The following is a 23,394-nucleotide window of genomic DNA, read 5'->3' on the forward strand; positions in this document are numbered from 1 at the left end:
ACAAGCTCAGTCCGATGATGCTGTGACACACCACCCCAGACCATGACGGACCCTCCACCTCCAAATCGATCCTGCTCCAGAGTACAGGCCTCGGTGTAACGCTCATTCCTTCGACGATAAACGCAAGTATGATCCATCACCCCTGGTGAGACAAAACCGCGACTCGTCAGTGAAGAGCACTTTTTGCCATTCCTGTCTGGTCCAGCGAAGGTGGGTTTGTGACCATAGGTGACGTTGTTGCCGGTGATGTCTGGTAAGGACCTGCCTTACAACAGGCCTACAAGCCCTCAGTCCAGCCTCTCTCAGCCTATTGCGGACAGTTTGAGCACTGATGGAGGGATTGTGCGTTCCTGATGTAACTCGGGCAATTGTTGTTGCCATCCTGTACCTGTCCCGCAGATGTGATATTCGGATGTACCGATCCTGTGCAGGTGTTGTTACACGTGGTCTGCCACTGCAAGGATGATGTCCTTCCTGTCTCCCTGTAGTGCTGTCTTCGGCAACTCACAGTATGGACATTGCAATTTATTGCCCTGGCCACATCTGCAGTCCTCATGCCTCCATGCAGCATGCTTAAGGCACATTCACACAGATGAGCAGGGACCCTGGGCATCTTTCTTTTGGTGTTTTTCAGAGTCAGTAGAAAGGTCTCTTTAATGTCTTAAGTTTTTATAACTGCGACCTTAATTGCCTACCATCTGTAAACTGTTAGCGTCTTAACGACCGTTCCACAGGTGCATGTTCATTAATTGTTTATGGTTCATTGAAGAAGCATGGAAAACATTGTTTAAACCCTTTACAATAAAGATCTGTAAAGTTATTTTGATTTTTATAAAATTATCTTTAAAATGCAGTGTCCTGAAAAAGGGACATTTCTTTATTGGCTGAGTTTATATGTTGTATATTTTTGTATTCTCTTTGCACTGGAAGCTTCTGTCATCATGACAAATTCCTTGTGTGTGTGTAAGCATACTTGACAATAAAGCTCATTCTGATTCTGATTTGGAGATCTCTGGTCTGCAGCTATAGCTACTTGAAAAGTCTGAGACCATATTGGAAATAAGGGATTTCTTGGTGTTTCTTTTTCATTTAAACATGGAAATAAACAAAAAGTTATAAGATTTTAAATAAATAAGTATAAAAATAAATGAAAGTTATAGCATAATGACAAAAAAATTGCCTATATAAAAAGATTTGGCATAATTCAACAAATCAAATGAAGACAAATATAAAATTAAAGCAAAAAAGGGTACATACCACATACTAAGAAAGTCTTAAGTTCATAACTTTTTTTTAGTAAAAAATGTAACTCAAATTGATAGTGATAATATTATTTATAATATAATTATTTGTGAAGAAAACAATTATATTAGAATAGAACGACAATATACTACACTGTAAAACCTATTTTTCAAGGCAATCAGTTTGCATGCTTTTTTCTAAGTACATGTACTTTTTTAGTGTCAAAGTTCTGATCACCATTCACTTGCATTGTATGGACCTACAGAGCTGAGATATTCTTCTAATAATCTGGTATGGTATGAGGGTGAGTAAATGATGAGAGAATTAAACATTTTGTGTGAATTACCCCTTTAAAGCAAGTTGAAATAGTTGACTGAAGAGATACAGGTATATTTTTTTAAATACCATGAATAGGACTGAAATAATTAAGAATTTATTTAGATATCCATTGATGTTTCATTTTTGCAACATATATTTATAAACCCTTAACACATTTACATAATTAAAAAAAGTGCATCTTATGAATCCAAGTGTGAATTCTTTTGTTTTTCCATACTGGTCATCACATAGATCCAGCCATGAAGTCCATACTGTCCAGTGTCCTAATTACATTTATTTCTGTGCATGTTGAAGAATCTTGGTGTATACATTAACAAAACACTTCCCAGCTTTAAGGTCCTCTCTCCAAATTTTTTTTTTTTAAATTCTTGGTGTGTAATCAAAGAGGTCCCGGGCCTATTCTTATGATGATAACGAGATAACCAAGCAGGGCTCAGGGTGAAGTAAAATGTTACATTTTTATTGTTCCCACTCATTTAGATTAATAAATGTAACATTATTGTATATATCATGTTAACTGGAAAATAATTATTACAAATATTTTTAGAGATCGCACTTGCAGAGCAATTTCTATTTGAAAAAGCTGAGCTGCATATTTCGAGAAATTTCCAGTCACTTTAAAAATTTCCATCCATAAGATTTTTTTCTTGTCTGTACCTTCTATAAGCCTGGAAATCACAAACATCAAATTGAAAGTAATTTAAATTTCCAGATTTTTCCAGGTTTTCCATGACAATGGGAACTCCATTTACCTTTTTTACTACAAAGACTAGTTAACTGCAGTTCAAAACAAGATGCAATTTCTCTCTGAAAGGAAATATATGCAACATTACTATAATGTGTAATTAAAATGAATTTCAGTGAAGTTTTAGCATGATTACTTACCCATTCAAAACCAGTGTTTCGTGTTCATGATGTATAATTAAATGCATAGAAAACATACATCCATCATTTTTTTTGTGCATCTGATGTAGAGTTCTAAGGATACAAATTCTGTTCAGAATGGGACAGAGGCAACAGGTCATGTAGAGGGATGTACATTCATTAAGATAAAGTAAAATTAACATGCATGCTCACTACAAACTGCACAGTATTGGGAAATTTGCAAATCAATCCTAAAAGTCTTGCATTTATAATTCAATGATTACATTTTTTACATTGTCTGTGCTGATTTTGGGGAATATCTGCAGAATGGCTTTAAACACGGTAAATGGGTTAAAAAGAGCAGACAGTCCTACACTCCTATTGGTTTAGCTAAAAGCTTAATTAAATTAGCCAAAAAAATTAATGAATGACCACACAAAGAGCAATGGATGCGCATAACTTTGTAAATGACAGGTGTTTCAATCTTGTGAAAATCTGAGGAGTTTTCTGTGAAATGTCCATGCGATAAGTACTGCCCTGAAAAATGTACAAACTTACATCTCGTTCTTTAGAAGGTGTTTGTGTGTTCGGATTATTTATAAAAAATAAATAAAAAAAAAAAAGTAAAAAAAAAAAAAAAAGTTTAATTTGATTATTAAGATGCCTTCTAAAGAAGTTGCAATTTCCAAAATATCATTGTTTATATTTGCAAAATCTCATGCATTATAAAATCAAAGCTTATTCTTTAATTAAAAGGCACATATTTTCCAGCAAGATTATTACATTTTCTAATTTTTATTTTACACTAAACTGAATATATAAAACAAAACATAAAAATTGGTTTTTACCAGACAAACAAATTTTTGTATGCATTGAAAAAATCAGATTACATTTCATTGTACATGGGCTGTATTACAATCTATCTTGACATTGCAAAAGAACATTCATAACAAAACTCCCAGGAATGAAATGGCAATTTATAAGTGACATCTGCATTAGCAGAATAAAATAAATGACATTTTCAGGAATTTCATTATTTAATTGATGGGTCAGATGTCTCTGTTTTTGACTCAATCTCACTTTCCCACTTTTCCAGAAAGTCCTGTAAATTCAGATTGAATGTATCAATGCCTTTACCAGAGAGGTGAATACCATCTGGTCTATAAAGTCCCAAACTGGTCCTTATGTTGCCATGGCTCAACGAAGAGCCACCAAGTTCAGTCATAATATGATGTATACTGTCATTAATGGCCATGCGAAAGATTTCCATTTCTTTGTTATCTTCCGTGCCCCTCCAGGTTTGTCGTTGAAGAGTGTCAGACCACACCAACAGGCATTCAGGGAATATGCTCTTAATTGAGGTCAGATCTTTCTTCACAGTCTCAATGAAGACCTCTGGAGCGGTTGTACTGATGTCATTTCCCCCCAAGTGGATTATAAGCACGTCAGGTTTGGGCCAGTTATCTTTGAGTTGGAGCAGCAAAGGCAAGAGCTGCTCCCACTTCATGCCCTGCACACCCTTCCACCAGATTCGTACACTGTCTGGGTGCATACCCAACTGCATACCGAACTCAGGGGAGGTAGCCCTCTTCTCAGCCCAAAACACCAGAGAGTGGCCACATATCCACACATTTTTTATCTCACTGGGGGTACTTGTACCTGTAAATATGTTACAATAGGGTGTACATTAACCTCAACCTCAAATATTTCTTTTAAAAGGATGGCACATTTTCAAACGAGACCCTAAATAATGCCACGAAAAGGCAAAACGTAATAGCTAAACATTTTGTCAAAACTGTCAAAGATTTTTTTTTTTAAATTAACATTCCACCCTGTGACAGATGGTTTGGTTCAACTATGTTAAAATTCACAGAAAATGAGGGGTCAATATTGCAGTAACAAAAACCATGCAAAAACACCAGTAAGTAAAGGCACTCAAACTTGGCACTGTTGTGTTTTCAAAGAAGATACTATGTTTTGTCTTTGGATTCTAACAGGTTTTTCTGTTACATAACATTCTCATTGCTATATACTCTCATAAGAAAGTTTTACCATATGTGTATGTACAATATACAGTATTTGGTTGGACAATAAAAAAAAAAATAAAAAAAACTGAAGCCATTTTTCTCAGTTTCAGTACTTACCATGTTTTGCTTTGTAGGGCAGTATAGCTCTACATGTTTACAACATAAGATCCTGAAGGCTAAGGTATACAGGTGCGTCTCAATAAATTAGAATGTCGTGGAAAAGTTCATTTATTTCAGTAATTCAACTCAAATTGTGAAACTCGTGTATTAAATAAATTCAATGCACACAGACTGAAGTAGTTTAAGTCTTTGGTTCTTTTAATTGTGATGATTTTGGCTCACATTTAACAAAAACCCACCAATTCACTATCTCAATAAATTAGAATATGGTGACATGCCAATCAGCTAATCAACTCAAAACACCTGCAAAGGTTTCCTGAGCCTTCAAAATGGTCTCTCAGTTTGGTTCACTAGGCTACACAATCATGGGGAAGACTGCTGATCTGACAGTTGTCCAGAAGACAATCACTGACACCCTTCACAAGGAGGGTAAGCCACAAACATTCATTGCCAAAGAAGCTGGCTGTTCACAGAGTGCTGTATCCAAGCATGTTAACAGAAAGTTGAGTGGAAGGAAAAAGTGTGGAAGAAAAAGATGCACAACCAACCGAGAGAACCGCAGCCTTATGATTGTCAAGCAAAATCGATTCAAGAATTTGGGTGAACTTCACAAGGAATGGACTGAGGCTGGGGTCAAGGCATCAAGAGCCACCACACACAGACGTGTCAAGGAATTTGGCTACAGTTGTCGTATTCCTCTTGTTAAGCCACTACTGAACCACAGACAACGTCAGAGGCGTCTTACCTGGGCTAAGGAGAAGAAGAACTGGACTGTTGCCCAGTGGTCCAAAGTCCTCTTTTCAGATGAGAGCAAGTTTTGTATTTCATTTGGAGATCAAGGTCCTAGAGTCTGGAGTAAGGGTGGAGAAGCTCATAGCCCAAGTTGCTTGAAGTCCAGTGTTAAGTTTCCACAGTCTGTGATGATTTGGGGTGCAATGTCATCTGCTGGTGTTGGTCCATTTGTGTTTTTTGAAAACCAAAGTCACTGCACCCGTTTACCAAGAAATTTTGGAGCACTTCATGCTTCCTTCTGCTGACCAGCTTTTTAAAGATGCTGATTTCATTTTCCAGCAGGATTTGGCACCTGCCCACACTGCCAAAAGCACCAAAAGTTGGTTAAATGACCATGGTGTTGGTGTGCTTGACTGGCCAGCAAACTCACCAGACCTGAACCCCATAGAGAATCTATGGGGTATTGTCAAGAGGAAAATGAGAAACAAGAGACCAAAAAATGCAGATGAGCTGAAGGCCACTGTCAAAGAAACCTGGGCTTCCATACCACCTCAGCAGTGCCACAAACTGATCACCTCCATGCCACGCCGAATTGAGGCAGTAATTAAAGCAAAAGGAGCCCCTACCAAGTATTGAGTACATATACAGTAAATGAACATACTTTCCAGAAGGCAAACAATTCACTAAAAATGTTTTTTTTTTTATTGGTCTTATGATGTATTCTAATTTTTTGAGATAGTGAATTGGTGGGTTTTTGTTAAATGTGAGCCAAAATCGTCACAATTAAAAGAACCAAAGACTTAAACTATTTCAGTCTCTGTGCATTGAATTTATTTAATACACGAGTTTCACAATTTGAGTTGAATTACTGAAATAAATTAACTTTTCCACGACATTCTAATTTATTGAGATGCACCTGTACTTTGTTTTTCTACATTCTGTCTTGCACACGGCCGAGTGTTCAGCCTTTCCAAAAGTATACTCTTCAACGTCAGGTGCACGCACCGACAACGCACAAAGATGCGGACTGTCCGTGTGTCTAGCATAACTAGGCAGCACGCGTATAGTCCGTGAGTACTCTGCTGATACTCACATCACGCGCACTGGGCATGAAATCTAATAAGACACATCAGCAAATGACAAATAATGGAGGAATTCTGTGTTTTTACTGGCATCAGAACATTTATTTCACAGGTTTCCAACTTGATCCCTGGATAAATGAATACATGCATTACTGTTGCACAAAAAATAAACTAACTTAAAATACTACTACCACTATCCTTAATCTAGATTTCTAATTTCTAGATCTGCTATACAAGAACAAGGAAGCAATTAAGCTCCACAACAATGGGCAGCATCCCACAAGCCATTTCTTTTTTTTTTTTTTTCAATTTTCACACACAAGCTTCATTTAGTGTCATTCGAGAATTAGAGGGAGTTGGTGCATGCAGCCAAGTCTCTGTGCAGATCAACGTTAAAAGCCACTGCGACTCTACCTGCTGACCCTCTGACAACATCCAATGAGTTCGATATTATCGCTGGAAGTTGGTGGGCCAGCAGAATCTTGAGGGCTCGAGTGTGACCAATGAGCATCTTCTCACAATGAAGAACTAACAAGCAATTGTCCTACTCAGATCTAATCCAGACTATTTCCTTAAAAATAGCACAGACACATTTCACAAAAGGCGGTTATTATCCTTTGGTGATAACCAAGCATTTCTCTGATCTAATATGCATAACCATACTGCATCAGACTCCAGTGATTTAATCAATGTCTTCTGAAGCGATCCAGTTGGTTTTGGGTGTGAACAGACCAAAATGCAACTCCTTTTGACCTGTACATCTTGACGGCAGTCTCCTTGGCGATCATGATTTCAAGCTTGATTATTGCGTCAAGCACTAGAAAGTGTAATCGATCTTGAAATAATGATCGTGCCTAGAGACTGCAATGGCAAGATGTACAGTGGAAAAGGAGTTATATTTTGGTCTGTTCTCACCCAAAACCAACTGGATCGCTTCTGAAAACATTGATTAAACCACTGGAGTCACATGGATTACTTTTATGCTAACTTTATCTCCTTTTGGAGGTTCATAGGCCTGAGAATTTTCATTTTTGGGTAAACAATTCCTTTAATAAGATAATAAGAGCTAAATCTCCATCACTGAGCATGGACTGTCTTATTAAAAAAGCCTTCTATTATTTGGCACTTTTCCATCATCGGGCCAAACAGTTCTCATTGCAAAACAGTGCCGTTCGTACTGGATCCAGGCTCGTTGGCACAGTTACAGTTTCTTTTTCCACTGTGGTGGTGCGAAATCAGGATTAAAATTGGACTGACTGGGCAAATGACCAGTCATGATTCACCATGTCACTACAGGCATTCCACCAGCATGGTTCTCTGTCCCGAGTATGGTCAATAACCATGCTTAGAATTCTGGGCTGGGAACGGTTTGTAATCAAACCAAACCATTAAGTGGAACCACTGGAACCATTCCTCAACATTCCTCAGAACCGTTCGACCCAATTGTGGAAAAATACTCTGAGAAAAGGGTTAACATTATCATCATTACTGTAATTATCTTAATAAATATCAATATATTTTAATAAAAGGTTTGCTCTCGCTTCAGCACTGATGCCCATAGAAAGGAGAAAATGTATTTTTAACATTATATCGGATTACCACATTAACAGATTTAACACAAGATCAGCAGCCTAGTTTAAACTTCAATAAACCCTCAAACAAACAAGAAAATTAATGAGACCGTGCAAAAAAAGCACTTAATGATTATTTAAAATGAAAATCAGCCCTGCTTTCCTGTTCAATAAATTTGACAGAACATATCTCACGCTCTTTTCTATCTCTCCTCTCATGCTCTTAAAGCTACCGCATAACTCAAGGCCCGCTAGAAGGCCTTGGCAGTAATATCTGAAAGACTACACCCACCAGGTACAAAACAATTTGATTGACTGGAAAATATGACGATCAGACATTAGATGCCTATCCATTTACTCTGTTGAGGGATTCAAAAAGGACAGAATCTACAAGTCTACAGTCTACAAAAAGGACAGAATTAAGTAAGGAAAGCGTTAAGAAAACACATAGGTAAATAAAGGCTTTGCTGGCCCTGAAAGTTTGCTACTGATTCACAGGGTAAAGTTACTCCATGAATTGCATCCCACTTCAGCCAATACCTGACAAGGAATCAGATAGGAATGTCAGAGGCAGTTGTTTAGCCTGCCATCTCACTTCCATTTTTAATCGGTGAGTGTGAGAAGCCTCTGACAGAAGAGGGTACAATTTTAAAACAGTAAGTAGATGTGCCACACCTAACAAAATTGAGCATCGAGTTGGCTAGTTGGACACTTCAACCCTAAAATGTTCTTTAAAACCCTAACTCATTTCAAGATAATGTGTTTCTTAAAAAGCTTCATTGATAAGATCTATTAACATCCCTAACATGATCTAAAAATAACTGCTGGCTCTTGAAAAAGAAAACATTGGTCTGGAAGACTAGGGCAATAATCTTGCTCAAAAGAATCTAAAATAAGGTGGAAACCTTTAAAGAAGCTTGCACTGTAGAATTAAAACAACTTAAAGGCCCTGGAAATACTGGTACCTGGTGCTGAATTCCGATTTTGTCCACGTGATCGTTGGGCTTCCATTTGCTGTTCTTTCTTCAGCTTCATTCTCTGGTTAAACTGTTCAAGCTGCCCAGACCACAATTATAAAAGAACAAAACTCTCATTGACAGAATGGTGATAAAACAATCAGCAGATTTATCACAAGTACAGAATATTACAGAAAACCGATTATCAGCTAAAGGCAATGAATGAGCTCATATCAGTACTGTCCTTGGATGTGCTCTGAAATTTGTCACATCACAGAATCACAAACAAGTATACCATAAGCAGAATATTACACATAATATGAACATTAACAATCACCAAACAAATGATCAGAGAAAATTATTTGATTCCACTTGTGAAAAGAAAAGGTGTCATACCCGTTTCTTCTGTTTAGCCTTGATGTCATCCTCTGTTGTGGAAGAGACCAGTTTGATCTCTTGCAGATTTCTTGCTGGACTGTTATTTACTTTCATTTTATTTTTCGGTATTCCTTTTGGCTCTCCTTTAACATTAACTGCCGTGACTACTGTTTCTGTCGTTTCTATTGTTTTCAGACATCTAACAGGTTGTGTCTTTTTGTCAGTAAGGTTTTGACCAGCATGTAGGGTAGTGTAGGATGAGTTCGTGGAAGAGAGGAGAAGAGGGTTGGAGATAGGTGGAAGCCCGTAGGGAATTGGCATGGTAAGTGGAGGCACAGGATAAGGATTGCCCATTTGTGTAGTGTAAGAACTATAAGAAGACATCATATGTGGAGCCATTGCTTGCTGACCACTGGCATAACCTAGATTAGGGGGTAGAGGTACAGTGCCATAGGGGTATGCAGAATACTGCAAATTAGTGTTCTGACTACTATCCAAAGGAGAGGCAGAACCCCAAAGATTTTGTTCATTACTGTGGTAATAATATTGTGAAGCTGACAAAGTGGGAATGGTGGAAATTTGAGCATACTGGGAACTGCCAGGTTGAGCTGTGGATACAACATACATCGAAGCAGGTTGGTACAAAACTTGAGAAGCTGTTGTGGACTCAGATCTGGATGGTTTCTGTGCGTCATTTGTTGATTTCAAGTTCATTATGGTTCTTTTAAGGCTGGTTAGGTCTACATCTTCCACTTTGTGCTCATCCCTGAATATAACGGAGTCCTTGTAGCTCATGTAAACCTTACGATTAGAGGATTGAGCTGGGGAAACAGAACGGAAGCCATCAGAGTCTGAGGAATCTGCCCGATTACTGCCCCTTCGCTCTGATCCGCTCATTGATCGCTCCCTTTTTTGGTCAAAGGAATAAGATGCACTATGAGGTTTTATTGTCTTACCATACAACCGCTCTCTTGTCCTGTCTGCCAATTTGCCAACCTCTGCTGTGTCTAGATGAAGTCCAACTGTTTGAAGAAGACTCTGAATCTTTTCAAAGTGCTCTGTCTTTTTGTCTTTATCTTCATTGCTTTCTTCAGACTGCTGACGAACTATGCTTTTGTCAAACTTGCTATCAGGCATCTCACTTTCCTCTAGATAAGTGTGCTGGACATTTGGATGGACGTTCTGGTATTCAACAGACTGACTACGCTCCCTACAGACACTGTTGTCATCACCATAGTGTTTGTGTTCTGTTGCATACAGATCAGTGTCCTCATCATTTTGATTCCTTCCCTTGGAGAAGCGATTTGGATCTTCTTCATGCGTGTTCCAATTATTCGAAATCAACTGATGACCATAGGGCTTTTTCTTCTCAGCTTTTGCAAAAGGTTCTAAATCCTCCTTCATTCCAACAAGCCAAGAAAAGCGACTACCATCCTGTACAGCTCTCTCATGAGGCAAGAGGTCATCTTTGTTGGGGTCATAAAAATGGCTTTCAGTCTTCACAGGGCTTTTAATTTGTTCTCGGAGTGAATGTTTACCCACACCTCTTCCTATAAAGCGATGTTGATCATTGTCTTCATCTTCCTTAAAAGGATCGTATAACTCATCCATGAAGGGTATGTTCATATCTAATTGTGGTTGAGAGGGATTCTGGGTGCTCATTAAAGCCTGATCCTTTCTAGCCTCTTGAAACAATGAGTTTACTATACTGGAGTCTGCCTTGTTGAGAGCACTAAGGAAGCGCTCCATTTGTGTTGTAAGACTGCGCTTTTGTTCTAAAGGTGCGGCCTGACTTGAAGAAGGGTTACTGCTATGGGGGTGCTCATTAGTCTGATGAGATGATGCCCTGTGCTGGTCATCTTGAGAATTGCAACCTTTGGACAAGCTGGAAGGTTTAGGGTCATGTAGAGATCTTAAATTGGATGCTTGCGTGACTGACTGTGGTACAACTGGTTTGTTAAAATGGGAAGGTTCAGCTACATGCAAGGTTGCTGAAGACTCTTTTAAGAGCCTGTTGAATAAGCCCAAAGTATCAGAATGAACAGGCTGTGGATTTGAGGACCTGTCAAATAGGGCAGCTGCTGTTGACTGAGAAGGTATTTTTGTAAAAACAAAATCATCTCGACTTGATTGACCATAATCGTCAACTGAGGTTGTTTCACTCTGCAAAACATAAAATGTAAATTAAAAATTATAATACAAATGAAATGCTACTGACAGCTGACTTTTCCCTAAAACAGTTGGCTCATGTTGCTTCCAAGTTTTCTTCATATCCCTGCTGGAAAATCAAGCTAAAACCAATTTCAGATGGTCAGTTGGGCAAGGTGTTACAAGGTTTCTAATTGATCAAAGATGATAGTTTATGGTCATTAGCTTAATGGTCAGCTGAACTGCCAACTGGTGGGGTTATCCTAGTAGACCATCTTGGGGATCAAAATCTAGCCAGTTTCCTGCAACAACTCAGCAACCATGTTTGGAAAAAACACCTTAATCTGGTAAGACCTGTATTTTTCCAGCAGAGAGTACTAAACTTATCCAATATCTAGATAAACAAACCTGAGAGCTGAGAAGCTCTGAGCGTTTCTTCAAAATGGACTTCTTTGGCTGAACATCAGTTTTTATGTCAGAGCTCCATAAGTTCTCCTTAGACATTACAAACTGGTCATCCGAGTGCGAGTCAAACTCATATTCCTTCTCCATTGCAGGAGCATCCCGAAAAGCTTTGGTCTTCTGTTCCATGGCAATTATCGCTCTTTTGCGTGCTATTGACTCACTTAGTTCTTCTAATTGCTTTTTTTTCCTCACCAACACTGGATCCTCAAACTCAGGTAAGGGTATATTCTCAGACCCTTCAGTGGTCAAACTCTTCTTAGAATCACTTTCAAATTTAGAGTAGGGGGAAGCATTCAATTCAAAGGCACTTATCCTTTGATGGCATCCAATTTGCATGTCTAGACTCTCACTCTTTACAAACGCAGTTTCCTTGCATGTAGAAACCTTGGAGAGAATAAAAGAGACAGAGTGAGATATGGAAGAGAGGAAGGGACACAAAATGGAAGATGTCTGCGTGGAAACAAACCTGAGATTGAGGATCAGGAAGTTCAGACTGTTTCTTCAAGATGGACTTGACTGGTTTTAGGTCAGGCATCCACATGTTCTCCCGATGCACATGTTGATAATCAAATGTTGTAATTCCACGTTCTATGTCTACCTCAACCTCAGGCTCAATTTTTTTAACATTTTGCTCCATAGCGACAATAGCTTTCTTGCGTGCAATCAACTCATTGAGCTCCATTAGCTCTCTCCTTTTTCTCAATATTTCTTCATTTACACTGTCCTCAGGGTTTTTGCCTATTTTTTTGTTGCCAGACTCTTTACTACTACTTTGTTTTTTGTAACGATCATCTCCAACATCTGGGCTGTGACTTCTCTTCCTGGAACTCCAACTGCTCCTCTCCCTGCTTCTGCTGCGACTCCGTCGGTATTTGTCTGAACAGTCTCTGCTCCGACTACGTCTATATCTGCTGTCCATTTTCTCACGGCTGGAACTTCTGCGCCTTCTGTAGTAGCTGCTGCTTCTCTCTTGGCTGCGGCTTTTACTCCTGCTGCGACTATACCTGCGTCGACTACTTTCCCTGCTTCTGCTCTGTGCCAGATCTCCTTTAGGTTTAGTTTTTTCTTTTTTCATTTCTCTTTCCTTCTTCAGATCCTTCAGTGTCATCGGTGGTAATGCCTTGTCGTTTTCCTTGTTTAGCTTGCTGAAGTTTAAGAAATTGTCAAAATAAATCCAAAAAATCTATTTTAAACAAGTTACAGAAAGCATAATCTTTCTCCATTAAATAAAAATCTGATCTGGAACAGAAAAACAAACTATTCAGACCAAGTCCAAATTTTAAACTGTACCAATATATTCCTAATCCTTCCCACTGGCAAAATCAGACAGTTTGTATTCTGCATTAAAATATTTGAAATCTATTTGAAGTATTGTTGGATGGGTTATATTTCACATTCAAGCATGCAAATGACTGAAGTTCACTGTGCTTTTGTTCAGGTCTGCAAACTTTTCAAAAGCAGATAAAAAGTATTTCTAATCTGAAAACTTTCCCCTTGAACAAAACGATTAACACTTCTACATACTACCTCTTCTACCTACCTACTGTGCTTGTATGACACTTTTTACATTACTTCGAGAATTTCTTGAGCAATGCCAATCCAATGGTGATCGAAATTAAATATTCCTTCAGAACATTTTGAACATGGCTAACGGGCTAAAATGATGAACTTACTCATGATTTACTTACACTACATCCATCGATTCACTGCTTTTGTCCTCTGCTTTGACCTCTTCTTTGATAAAGTCTTTTGGATCTTTCAGCAATTTGATGGTCATTTTCTTCTGCTGACAGCCAAGCAAATGTGGTGGCACAAACACATTTAGGGATCAACTAACCCATGCAAAAGAAATTACTAAATCGATAAAATATTTATTCATTTAAATAAGGGGGTTGCACGACTAGTCCTGCAACTAGTTGATGTACTGGATCTGTGTCGACTAGTACAGTCAACATGACATATTGTCCCGCTGACTAGTCGACTACTTTTTTGGACAACTGGTTGACAACTAAAAATGAGTAGTCGTGCAAGCCATAGTAAAATAAACCTTAAAATATGCTGTACTGCACCTTTTCTTTCACCCCAAAGGCCTCTAATTTTGGTGCAGATGAGAAGACGCTCTCATTCAGCCTTCTTATTCGAACAGCTCGATTTCCCTCTCCAGCTGCTTCATTCTTCAAAAAGCATGAAAATTACATCAGAACTCATTATTTACATTTCAGCATCCAAGATTTCACTTCTACATGTCCAGTAAAAGAACAACTACAACAAAATACTGAGCAAGATGAACCCAACTGTTAAAAAGGGTACATACACCAAATGTGTGTAAATACTGGATCGTTATTTCTTGATAAAGTAAAACAACAAATATCATTCTATGATGTTCTTGCGGCAAAGAACTTACCGGTACTAACGTAAATTCAACCTTCTCATACAAAGAGAGTTTGGTCTCTTCCATGACCTCACTCATGTCAAAAAATATCTGGGGGTCCTGTTGTGTCTTGACGAACCCGGAATTATCATCCAGCTTGACAACAAGCCCCTATTAGATGAAAGCATGTCATAAGCAATGAGTTCACTTCCATTTACCTTAAAAAAATATATATTTTAAAAGGGTCGTATTGTACATTTTCTATATAGAAAACTCTATATTGCAAAAAATGCAACCGGATGGAGAATCTAACCTGCACGTGCAAATCTCCTTTCCTGTTTGTAAACTAACATGCTTTAGTTTTATAACATGCTATAGTTACATGCTATTTTTTTATCATGTTTATAATTCGGTTTATTATTATAATTCTGTTAGCTTTCTTATTTATTCCATTTATTTTCAAAAGGGAGACTTTTTTCTTTTACACATACTTCCATAAAAAAAGGTTTCAAGTTTCAATTACAATAAAGCGTTTGTTCAACCAAAAAAAAAAGTCATTGTAACTGAAAATAATAATGATTGCGTAATACTGTATACCGTGATATTTCCTGAGATGGTTATCGTCCCATGAACATCTCATACCATTGCAACCCTAATAATGTGTAGTTGTAGTGCTTTCAATATAGCAAAGGGTGAATATAATTTACAAAATCACAAATTTTTGTTTTTATTAGCATTTTTCATACTGTTACAACTTTTTCAGAATTGGGGTTGTACATCAGTTTTAAGATGCGCCACATAAACTGTTAGTATTAGACTGAAATGATTAGGGACCTTGATAAAAATAAACTTCAGCCACTCTTTCCTAATGCTGAGATCCTTCAGAAGTACATGCCACTGCCAGGAACAGCACAAGGTTTGGCAAACTTTCTATTCTTTTTACTTGCAAATTTTCTCGTTAGTTCTTCCGGTGTTTAGGAATGTTATTAAATTACTAAACAGGGGTTGCCGACTTGATGACTGTCGAATAATTTATTAGACTTCTGAAAAATACTTTTGTTTCTTTTTGAATCTTGAAGAGGTGGTCACCATAAACTGCCATTGTATGACATCACAGAAAACAAACTTTTTTTCACAGTATCTCCATTTGTGTTAAGAAAAAGAAAGTTATAACAACACAGGGGTGAGTAAACACTGACTAGTGTTACATTTTTGGGTGAACTATCCCTATAACTTCAAATGTCTGTTCAATTAAAACCATGTTTTATTATTCAGGTCGCTTACTGTAAACATTTACTAACTAACTTCCTCTGCAAGATTCTTTTCAAACTGTTGACCTGAACAGTAGTTGACCTGAAAGAAAAAACTGACTGCAGAAGAGTTAATGTCCTAGAATTAATGTAAAGGCTAATGTCCACTATAGATCCCATGCTGCTACACAGAGAATGCAACGGGTACTCGTGTTGCATTATGCAGTCTTACACATTTCTAAATACACTATGCATGGAATCGAGCTTGTGTAGCTAGCAGCATCTGTCTTAACGTACTTGCATATGTTTCAATGTTAACATCCTGGATGAACTGCCAAAAAATGTCTTTCACGACTTGCTAGAGGAATGTCACGAATGACTTCATCACAAAAAAAAAAGAAACTCACTATCTTTCGTTGCTCTTCAGATTCCATCTGGAAGGTGTCTGGCAGAATCTCCAAGTTGACAGCACACTCCTCCTTGGTTATGCTGTTGGTTGAGATGTTGAACTGGACCTTGTCACCGACCATCATGGTGGCTTTTGTGATCACGTCACCTGACTTAAAAGAAAAGCGCTCCTCTGTGCCCTCCACTTTTGTAACCAGAAGACCAAAAGCAGGCTCTTGCTTGTCCATCTGCTTAAAAGAAAATAATTGCAACACCACTGTTTTTAAATATAGTGCCTCAATGATCAAGGCACAACTTAAACAACGACGACAACAACAACAACAATAAATACAGTAATTTCTGATCAGCTGATCTGTTGGCTTTTGTTAAAATCACATTATGGACACATCATTGTTCAACTTCAACACTCTGTAAATACTCACAAAACAATCATGCATCCTTTCAGAAGCAATCATACAGAGCTCAAGGGGACTTTCCATTTTCTCAAAACTCCCAGTTAACAAGCATCTAATTTACTTGTAAAACAGTTCAATAGAGCACAAGAGTGACCGCTTCTGCTTGGTTCTGGAACCACAAAATTACAAACTCTGATTTTAAGCCAAAAAGTTCTTGAAAATTAAAAAAAAAGAGCAGACAAAAGGTACGAGACTGTGAAATTGTCTCCCCATCTTATAATGGTGAATGAACTACTCATTCCATTAACCATTGTAAATGACGTCATCAAATCAGAAGTCAATCAATAGTTTAAGATAACAATAATGTAGTTAATGATATACAACTATTGAAAGTGTAAAGAGGCATGCATTTAACATTTTCAACGACCACCCAAGCAAAATTTCACCAAATATGTTTCTCTTCTGATACCTGCATTTGCACGAAAACAACTGAAGTCCAGTTTTTGCCTGAGTGTGGCACGAGCCGTCACAGAACAACTCATACAAGTGATCTGCTCTGCTCTACCCTAACGTATCTCTGGAGTGTGTGCGCGTCAATCATGCTTCCCTCGCTAGGCAAGCTGGGACAGTGCAGAGCGGATCACTTGCGCAAGTGAACTGGGCTTCACTTAATATCGCGGCACAGACCACAAAACTTAATCAACCCATTTCAATTCTACTGAGATTTTTCTAGTTTAAAGCACTATGGAGAAAGTCAAACCTCTTAAACAGCTAGACAGACCCCACATTTTAAAAAGCAATTAATTAATTTAATACGGTTCTTATAAAGTGTGTTTGCAGACTTCTTAGGGTGTGTTCACACTTGTAGTTTGGTTCTCTTAGTCCTCTTGGTCCGGACCAAAAAAGAAAATGATACATTTATTCTTGGTTCACACTGGCATTTTTAACACCAAACCTAAAGATACGAAACAAAAGGCATCAGGAAAAAGTCACAACCTGATTGGACAGCTTTTATGACGTATATTTTGCAATGGAACTTTCCAAACATCCAAAACAATGCTGGCTGCTGGGCTAAATGCGCTCGTTGGATTTATGTGTATATATATATATATATATATATATATGGTATTTTTACCAGCGGAGAACAAATGAAGAGCTAATAAAAAGTGTAAATGAGTCAAAACAGCACCAGGAATTCCTCCGTTGCACACACAAACGAAGATATGCTGCAACCGGCTGACGGCGGTTCCGACGCCTGCACTGAACTGTAATGAGCAACATAGCACGTTGCATTCATATATCAATCGAATCGCACCAGAGTTCGTTTGGAAGCGGACTGAGACCCACTATTCAGGCGGTCTCGGTCCACTTGTTTGGTGAACGCACCAAGGTTCGGATGGCAGCGTTCATACTTCTTCAAATGAACTGTACTAACAGAGCAATCGCACCAGAGTTTGTTTTAATCGAACCAAACCTGCCAAGTGTGAACACACCCTTAGGGTGCTTTCACACTAGGACTTTTGGTGCGCACCCAAGTTCGAATGATGTCAAAGTTCAGTTCGTTTTGGTGGTGTGAACGCTGTTTTGCGAACTCCGGTGCGCACCCGCAAACTGCACCCAAGTCCACTTGAAAAGGTGGTCTGAGGTACGGTTCATGTGAACTCCGGTGCGGTTCGCTGTTAATATGAACCAAATTGAAATATGAACCGAATCGTACCAAATCGCGAAAGTGAATCCTTATTGATGACGTATAATTTGCGTCTTTGAAGTCTTCTGATTGCAATTATGGTTTAATGAATTTCTCATACCAGCTTGTGTCCAAATAAATCACTTTCAGAGAGCAGCTCACATTCTTCACTCTTGCTACGCATCCGCTGGCTCTCGGCAGACAAATGCTAATATTCTTCACATCATTGCAGATTCAACGCATCCGTGGCAGACAAACATAATTGTCGTTTTGTGTCTGTAAAGTTTTGGTGGTAAATGCAAACAGATGAATACTTCAATAATACAGCAAAGCTGATGTCTTCTTCCTAGTTGCAGCAGTAAACAGCTGCCGCTTGTACACACGTTGATTAAGTAATCGGACCGCGGTTCTGACCCAAAAAATACCAGCGGGGGTAGGGGGAGGAAACAAACTCTGGTTCGGTCCAAGCAATCGAACCAAGTGTGAAAGCACCCTTAGAGACATAAATACAATCCAATAATAGATCCTAACTATATTTTAAATAAACAAATCTAAACCAACAAGAAATGTGATGGCATATTTCATTAATTTATTTTATAAAATTCCACTTATTACAACAAAACTTGTATATCATTAATTATACATTGTCATATGAACAACCAGTCTGTAATTGCACTGCTTGATTTAATAGAGACATAGGTCATCATTAAATAAACAGTAACAGTTCCAGAGACAGTTTAGACTGTGTTTTGTAGCCAAATGTAGTACTGCAAGCTTATTTCATTTCGAGTTGGACATTCATAACTTGCATATCAGTATAAGTTTACAGTACTTGTATACCGGACTAAAAACGGAAACGCTGTATGTTTCGCGCTGAAGATTCAAAAGAACCGGCTCGAGATAGGGAATCAAATACACTGGTATAGCTGTGTGTTTTACGCTGTAGAGTCAGTAGAGGGCAGCGCTGCTGCAGAAATGTGCTGCTGGAAACACTGTCAGAGTATTTCAGGACAGTATTCCAGCCGCATCAGCAGAAAATTACACGCTGGAGAACCGTTAACGGAACTGAAAGTCACGAAGATCATATTATTCCGGTATTTTTTAAAGAATGGAACCGGTTCCCAACCCTAATTGCAAACATCAAAGAAAACAACAAAAAGAAGTCTTTGTTTGCAGGATGTAGTTGAATAGTCAATTTTTGTTCAGCTTGTGGGATTGTGATAGCCTACCTCCATTTCTTGTGTTTTGGAATTCTTTGGCACGATTTTGACAATCATTCCCTCGTATTTCTCACTGCTCACATCGTAGGAGACAACCAACTCTTGAGAACCAGCCTCCGAGGTTACCGGCTTCCACTACAGATGAACATGTGCATATGAACTTTAAGAACAAACTGAAAATTGCCAAGAACTTTTGGCACAATAGTTTCCCAGCATTAAAGCTGAAGAGTGTAATTTCTGCACCTCTGCAAACGGAATGGCAAAAATCATGACCTCTCCCATGTGTCATTGGTCGGAAAAAAACAGATAGCTCCGCCCCAAATTCACACCATTGGTTGAGTCAATGTTACAGTGTCAGCATGGTTGGGTTACTCAAAAAACCAAGAGCAAAGTTTTGATAGTGCCACAGAGCCAAAATTGTTTACACTTCTCAGTGGAATCAACCTACAAACGGTTTACTTCCAAATGACAATTACAAATTAGGATGGTATTGGAGAAAGTATTTTAACATCGAAAAAAATTACACACGTCAGCTTTAACAGTCATGAATGAACAATGCTAACTTTGCTAAAGGCCTAAACTACCTTGTCTTTGACTGGGGCAGTGCCAGGCATTTTGTCCTTTACTCCAGAAATATTTTCAGTGCCATTTGCTTGTTGATTAAAGGTCACTGAGCCCACAGGTAGCTTTTTGAGTCGGACAGCCTTCTTTGTGTCGTCCACCTTGAACAAACAGTATTTGTATATTATGAAGCTTTGAACACAATCAACAACTGAACCAAAATGTGTTGCACTGGCAAAAAAAAAAAAAAAAAAAAGGCTCACGGTTATAACGGTGAGCTCCACTTCATCCATGGTGTTCAATTCATCTTCAGATAAATTGTCAGCAGCCGAAGCGGTCAGGTTATTATGTTTCTCTGTCGTAATGGTCAAGGTTCCATCAGTTTTGTTTATGATCACACCCTGGGAAAATAATAATAAAGAAATAATTTCATTCTATAACATGTTTAAATTTAACAACATAAAATGAAGAACAATATATGAAGTAACAACAAAAGAAACACATCAGGGCTTGGTAGATGATATTCCATACATCTTGGTATGTGAGTGTACGTGTATAACTAATACTGAAGGAACCATAAATGCATCCAAAGACCCATTGCTGTAAAGTAGGTTTAGATTGTTTAATGCAAGAACTAAAACACAGTCTAGCTAAAATCTAGTTAAAAATAATGAGGGCATGTATTTCACCATTTTCCCATATACAAACTAAAGGAATAATGATATTTAAATCATTTTCATACATTGAATATTAAATATATTAAATAAAGTATATATAAAATACAAATCCCAGTGTTAATACATATGTATCTGGACCTCAAAAAAGTAGTATAAAAAAAAAAAAAAATCTAAGTTGTCTCACAGAGTGTTACTTATCATAACACTGGTCCAGGCAAAGGTGTTTAGGCCAATAGCCGGTTATCCACTATCGGGCCAGTGTGAGCCAGGGTTACCAACTGGCCAGCCAGGGACAACAGCCACGGACCTCTAGACCAAAATCGACCTGCGTTCCCACCATCGGGCCAATAACTCTGCAGTGTTGCCCACAAACCCACCCTTAATACGTCGCTGTGGTGCCAACGTCACACACCCTGCCCATTTCACAAGCAAGAGAGAAGATCAAGCTGTGGTATCATGTTATCTAGTTATCTAGAATATCTAGTTTATATCGAATTTAAACAGCAAAATAAGTTAGCGTTGACAACTCACCAACTGAAACTGCCATGGTGTCCTGAGTGGTCTCTCCAATAACAGTGGGACAATGTCCCAGCACACTGCCTATGAAAGTTCACAGGACCATGGAAGTAATTTATTTGGGCATCGCTTTGTCCTGTTGTGCTCTGGATACATAACCTGGGAGGTTCTGCAAAACTCTGCCTTTGACACTGAACATGCCTCAATCCCCTATTGGCCGGTGGCCCCGAGAAAGCCCAGAGGAGGCTTGATGAAGCCCCTGAAGTAACAGTGGGAACGCAACTGGTCCTGGCACGCACTAGCACGCCCTCATTTGGACCAATAATGGAAACACGGCTAATGAGTTCTTAAAAAGCAGACTATAAGACCTCTGGCATTTTAAACATGCATATGTAATGGTAGCCAGCTGGTAGGTAGCTGTGCAGTGTATACACCTCACTCTCCTGGCCTAAAGAGGCGCACTAGCGACTGACGCTAGGGACCGTAGCCTTTAGTCTCCTCTTTAGCTCGCCCGCCTCCCATGCCGGAGACGCCGGTTTGAATCCCGCTCGGAGTGGGTCAAGCAGGACCGGTTACCCATATAAGCAGAAAATATTCTATTCATCAAAGTGACAGTCTGTTTTAACTGATGTCAACTGTCAAGATTTTGTGGCAAAATCAAAAGCATCTCATGACTACGTGGTCTGCATCAAATCAAAAGACAATGTCAACAAAAAGTCAAGTACAATTCAGGAAGGAGTAGTTAAAAGCACATGCCTTAATTCATGCAATGGTCATACAAGACTGACAATCCCACACTTTCATAGACAAAACCTCAAGCTCAAAGGAATATGATGAGCTACTAACCATCTCTCTGATTTCCTTGGTGAGCTGAAAAGTCTCTGGTGTTTTTGGTTTGATGTTTGTGGCCCTTTTTTCCATAGTAATAAGATCTGTCAGCAACTGGAACTCCACACGATCATACAGTAGAAGAGTCACATTGGTGTCCTGCTTTCCAAAGGGCAGTTTAATGGGATCCACAGAGAGAATGGTCCTGATGCAGCCAGGATTAGGCTCCTTGACGTTGCCCTTAGTAAACAGAGAATTAGATTTTTTTAGTAGAGGTAGACAGATATATCAGTTTTACAGATTACCGTTAATCTGTGCCGATAGTTGCTTTTTCGAACCATCGGCTATCAGCAAGGCTAAGTTTTTTTTTTCTCTCTATTCTGTGTCCTCTGTGGTCGACACTGGAGCCTACAGTTAAAACAGCTTGGTTCGGCAGTTTAACAGTGGCCTGTAGAAGTGAAATAAAACAATCAATAACATTTGCTGTGAATAAATCTTTAATCTTTAACAATTTAATCCACATTTTTACCTTCACTTCAATGCATACATTGCTATTTTGATTAGATAATCAAGTGCTTTAAACTAAAGCGAGGACATGCAAAGAAAAATTTGACTATATAGAAACGTCCCCCATCAGCACATACATAGTGTCTCCAACTTCATGTATTGTGAACAGTACTAAAGAAATAAAAAGTAATGCATATCTATATACACTACTGGTCAAAAGTTTTGAAACACTTGACTGAAATGTTTCTCATTTGATCTGAAGGCGTATGCTTAAATGTTTGAAATTAGTTTTGTAGACAAAAATAATTGTGCCACCATATTAATTTATTTCATTACAAAACTAAAATTTTATTTAAGAAAAAAAAGTTCGTGAAATTGATGACTTGGACCAAACAATAAAAGCAGCCAATAAGTGCCCAACATAGATGGGAACTCCAGTACTGTTTAAAAAGCATCCCAGGGTGATACCTCAAGAAGTTGGTTGAGAAAATGTCAAGAGTACATGTCTGCAAATTCTAGGCAAAGTGTGGCCACTCATGTTTTTTTTTAAAGAAAACATGAGTGAGCAGGCAAAACACATTTCTTTTATTTCTTTTTATGGGATTCATATTCAACTGTAGGTTATAACAGAATGGCACAATCATAAAACAAAACATGGCAACAAAGAAAAAAATGAAATGACCCCTGTTCAAAAGTCTGCATACCCTTAGTTCTTAATACTGTGTATTGCCCCCTTTAGCATCAATGACAGCGTGCAGTCTTTTGTAATAGTTGTCTATGAGGCCCCAAATTCTTGCAGGTGGTATAGCTGCCCATTCGTCTTGGAAAATGCCTCCAGGTCATGCAAAGTCTTTGGTCGTCTTGCATGAACCGCATGTTTGAGATCTCCCCAGAGTGGCTCGATGATATTAAGGTCAGGAGACTGTGATGGCCACTCCAGAACCTTCACCTTTTTCTGCTGTAACCACTGGAGGGTCAACTTGGCCTTGTGCTTAGGGTCATTGTCGTGCTGGAAACTCCAAGAGCGTCCTATGCGCAGCTTTCATGCAG

The 23,394-nt window shown here is 38.6% G+C and overlaps 1 protein-coding gene across 2 annotated transcripts in view; it reads right to left on the reverse strand.

The window, feature by feature from the left end:
- Positions 1 to 3,221: 3,221 nt before the first annotated feature.
- si:dkeyp-121d4.3 (uncharacterized) overlaps positions 3,222 to 23,394 on the reverse strand; it is a 32,150-nt gene continuing 11,977 nt past the window's right edge. For both annotated transcript variants that reach the window (XM_051648525.1, XM_051648524.1), the window contains exons 6-18: positions 21,856 to 22,077; positions 20,080 to 20,217; positions 19,840 to 19,977; positions 19,265 to 19,390; positions 15,953 to 16,183; positions 14,329 to 14,466; positions 13,994 to 14,098; positions 13,613 to 13,710; positions 12,391 to 13,069; positions 11,868 to 12,308; positions 9,330 to 11,474; positions 8,943 to 9,033; positions 3,222 to 4,104 (exon numbers count right to left, since the gene is read on the reverse strand). In XM_051648525.1, coding sequence (XP_051504485.1) covers positions 3,479 to 4,104; positions 8,943 to 9,033; positions 9,330 to 11,474; positions 11,868 to 12,308; positions 12,391 to 13,069; positions 13,613 to 13,710; positions 13,994 to 14,098; positions 14,329 to 14,466; positions 15,953 to 16,183; positions 19,265 to 19,390; positions 19,840 to 19,977; positions 20,080 to 20,217; positions 21,856 to 22,077 — 5,178 coding nt within the window. In that variant the 3' untranslated portion in view covers positions 3,222 to 3,478. The remainder of the gene's footprint in view (positions 4,105 to 8,942; positions 9,034 to 9,329; positions 11,475 to 11,867; positions 12,309 to 12,390; positions 13,070 to 13,612; positions 13,711 to 13,993; positions 14,099 to 14,328; positions 14,467 to 15,952; positions 16,184 to 19,264; positions 19,391 to 19,839; positions 19,978 to 20,079; positions 20,218 to 21,855; positions 22,078 to 23,394) is intronic.

The sequence above is a fragment of the Myxocyprinus asiaticus genome, chromosome 21 (assembly GCF_019703515.2).
Source record: "Myxocyprinus asiaticus isolate MX2 ecotype Aquarium Trade chromosome 21, UBuf_Myxa_2, whole genome shotgun sequence".
Classification (NCBI taxonomy): domain Eukaryota; kingdom Metazoa; phylum Chordata; class Actinopteri; order Cypriniformes; family Catostomidae; genus Myxocyprinus; species Myxocyprinus asiaticus.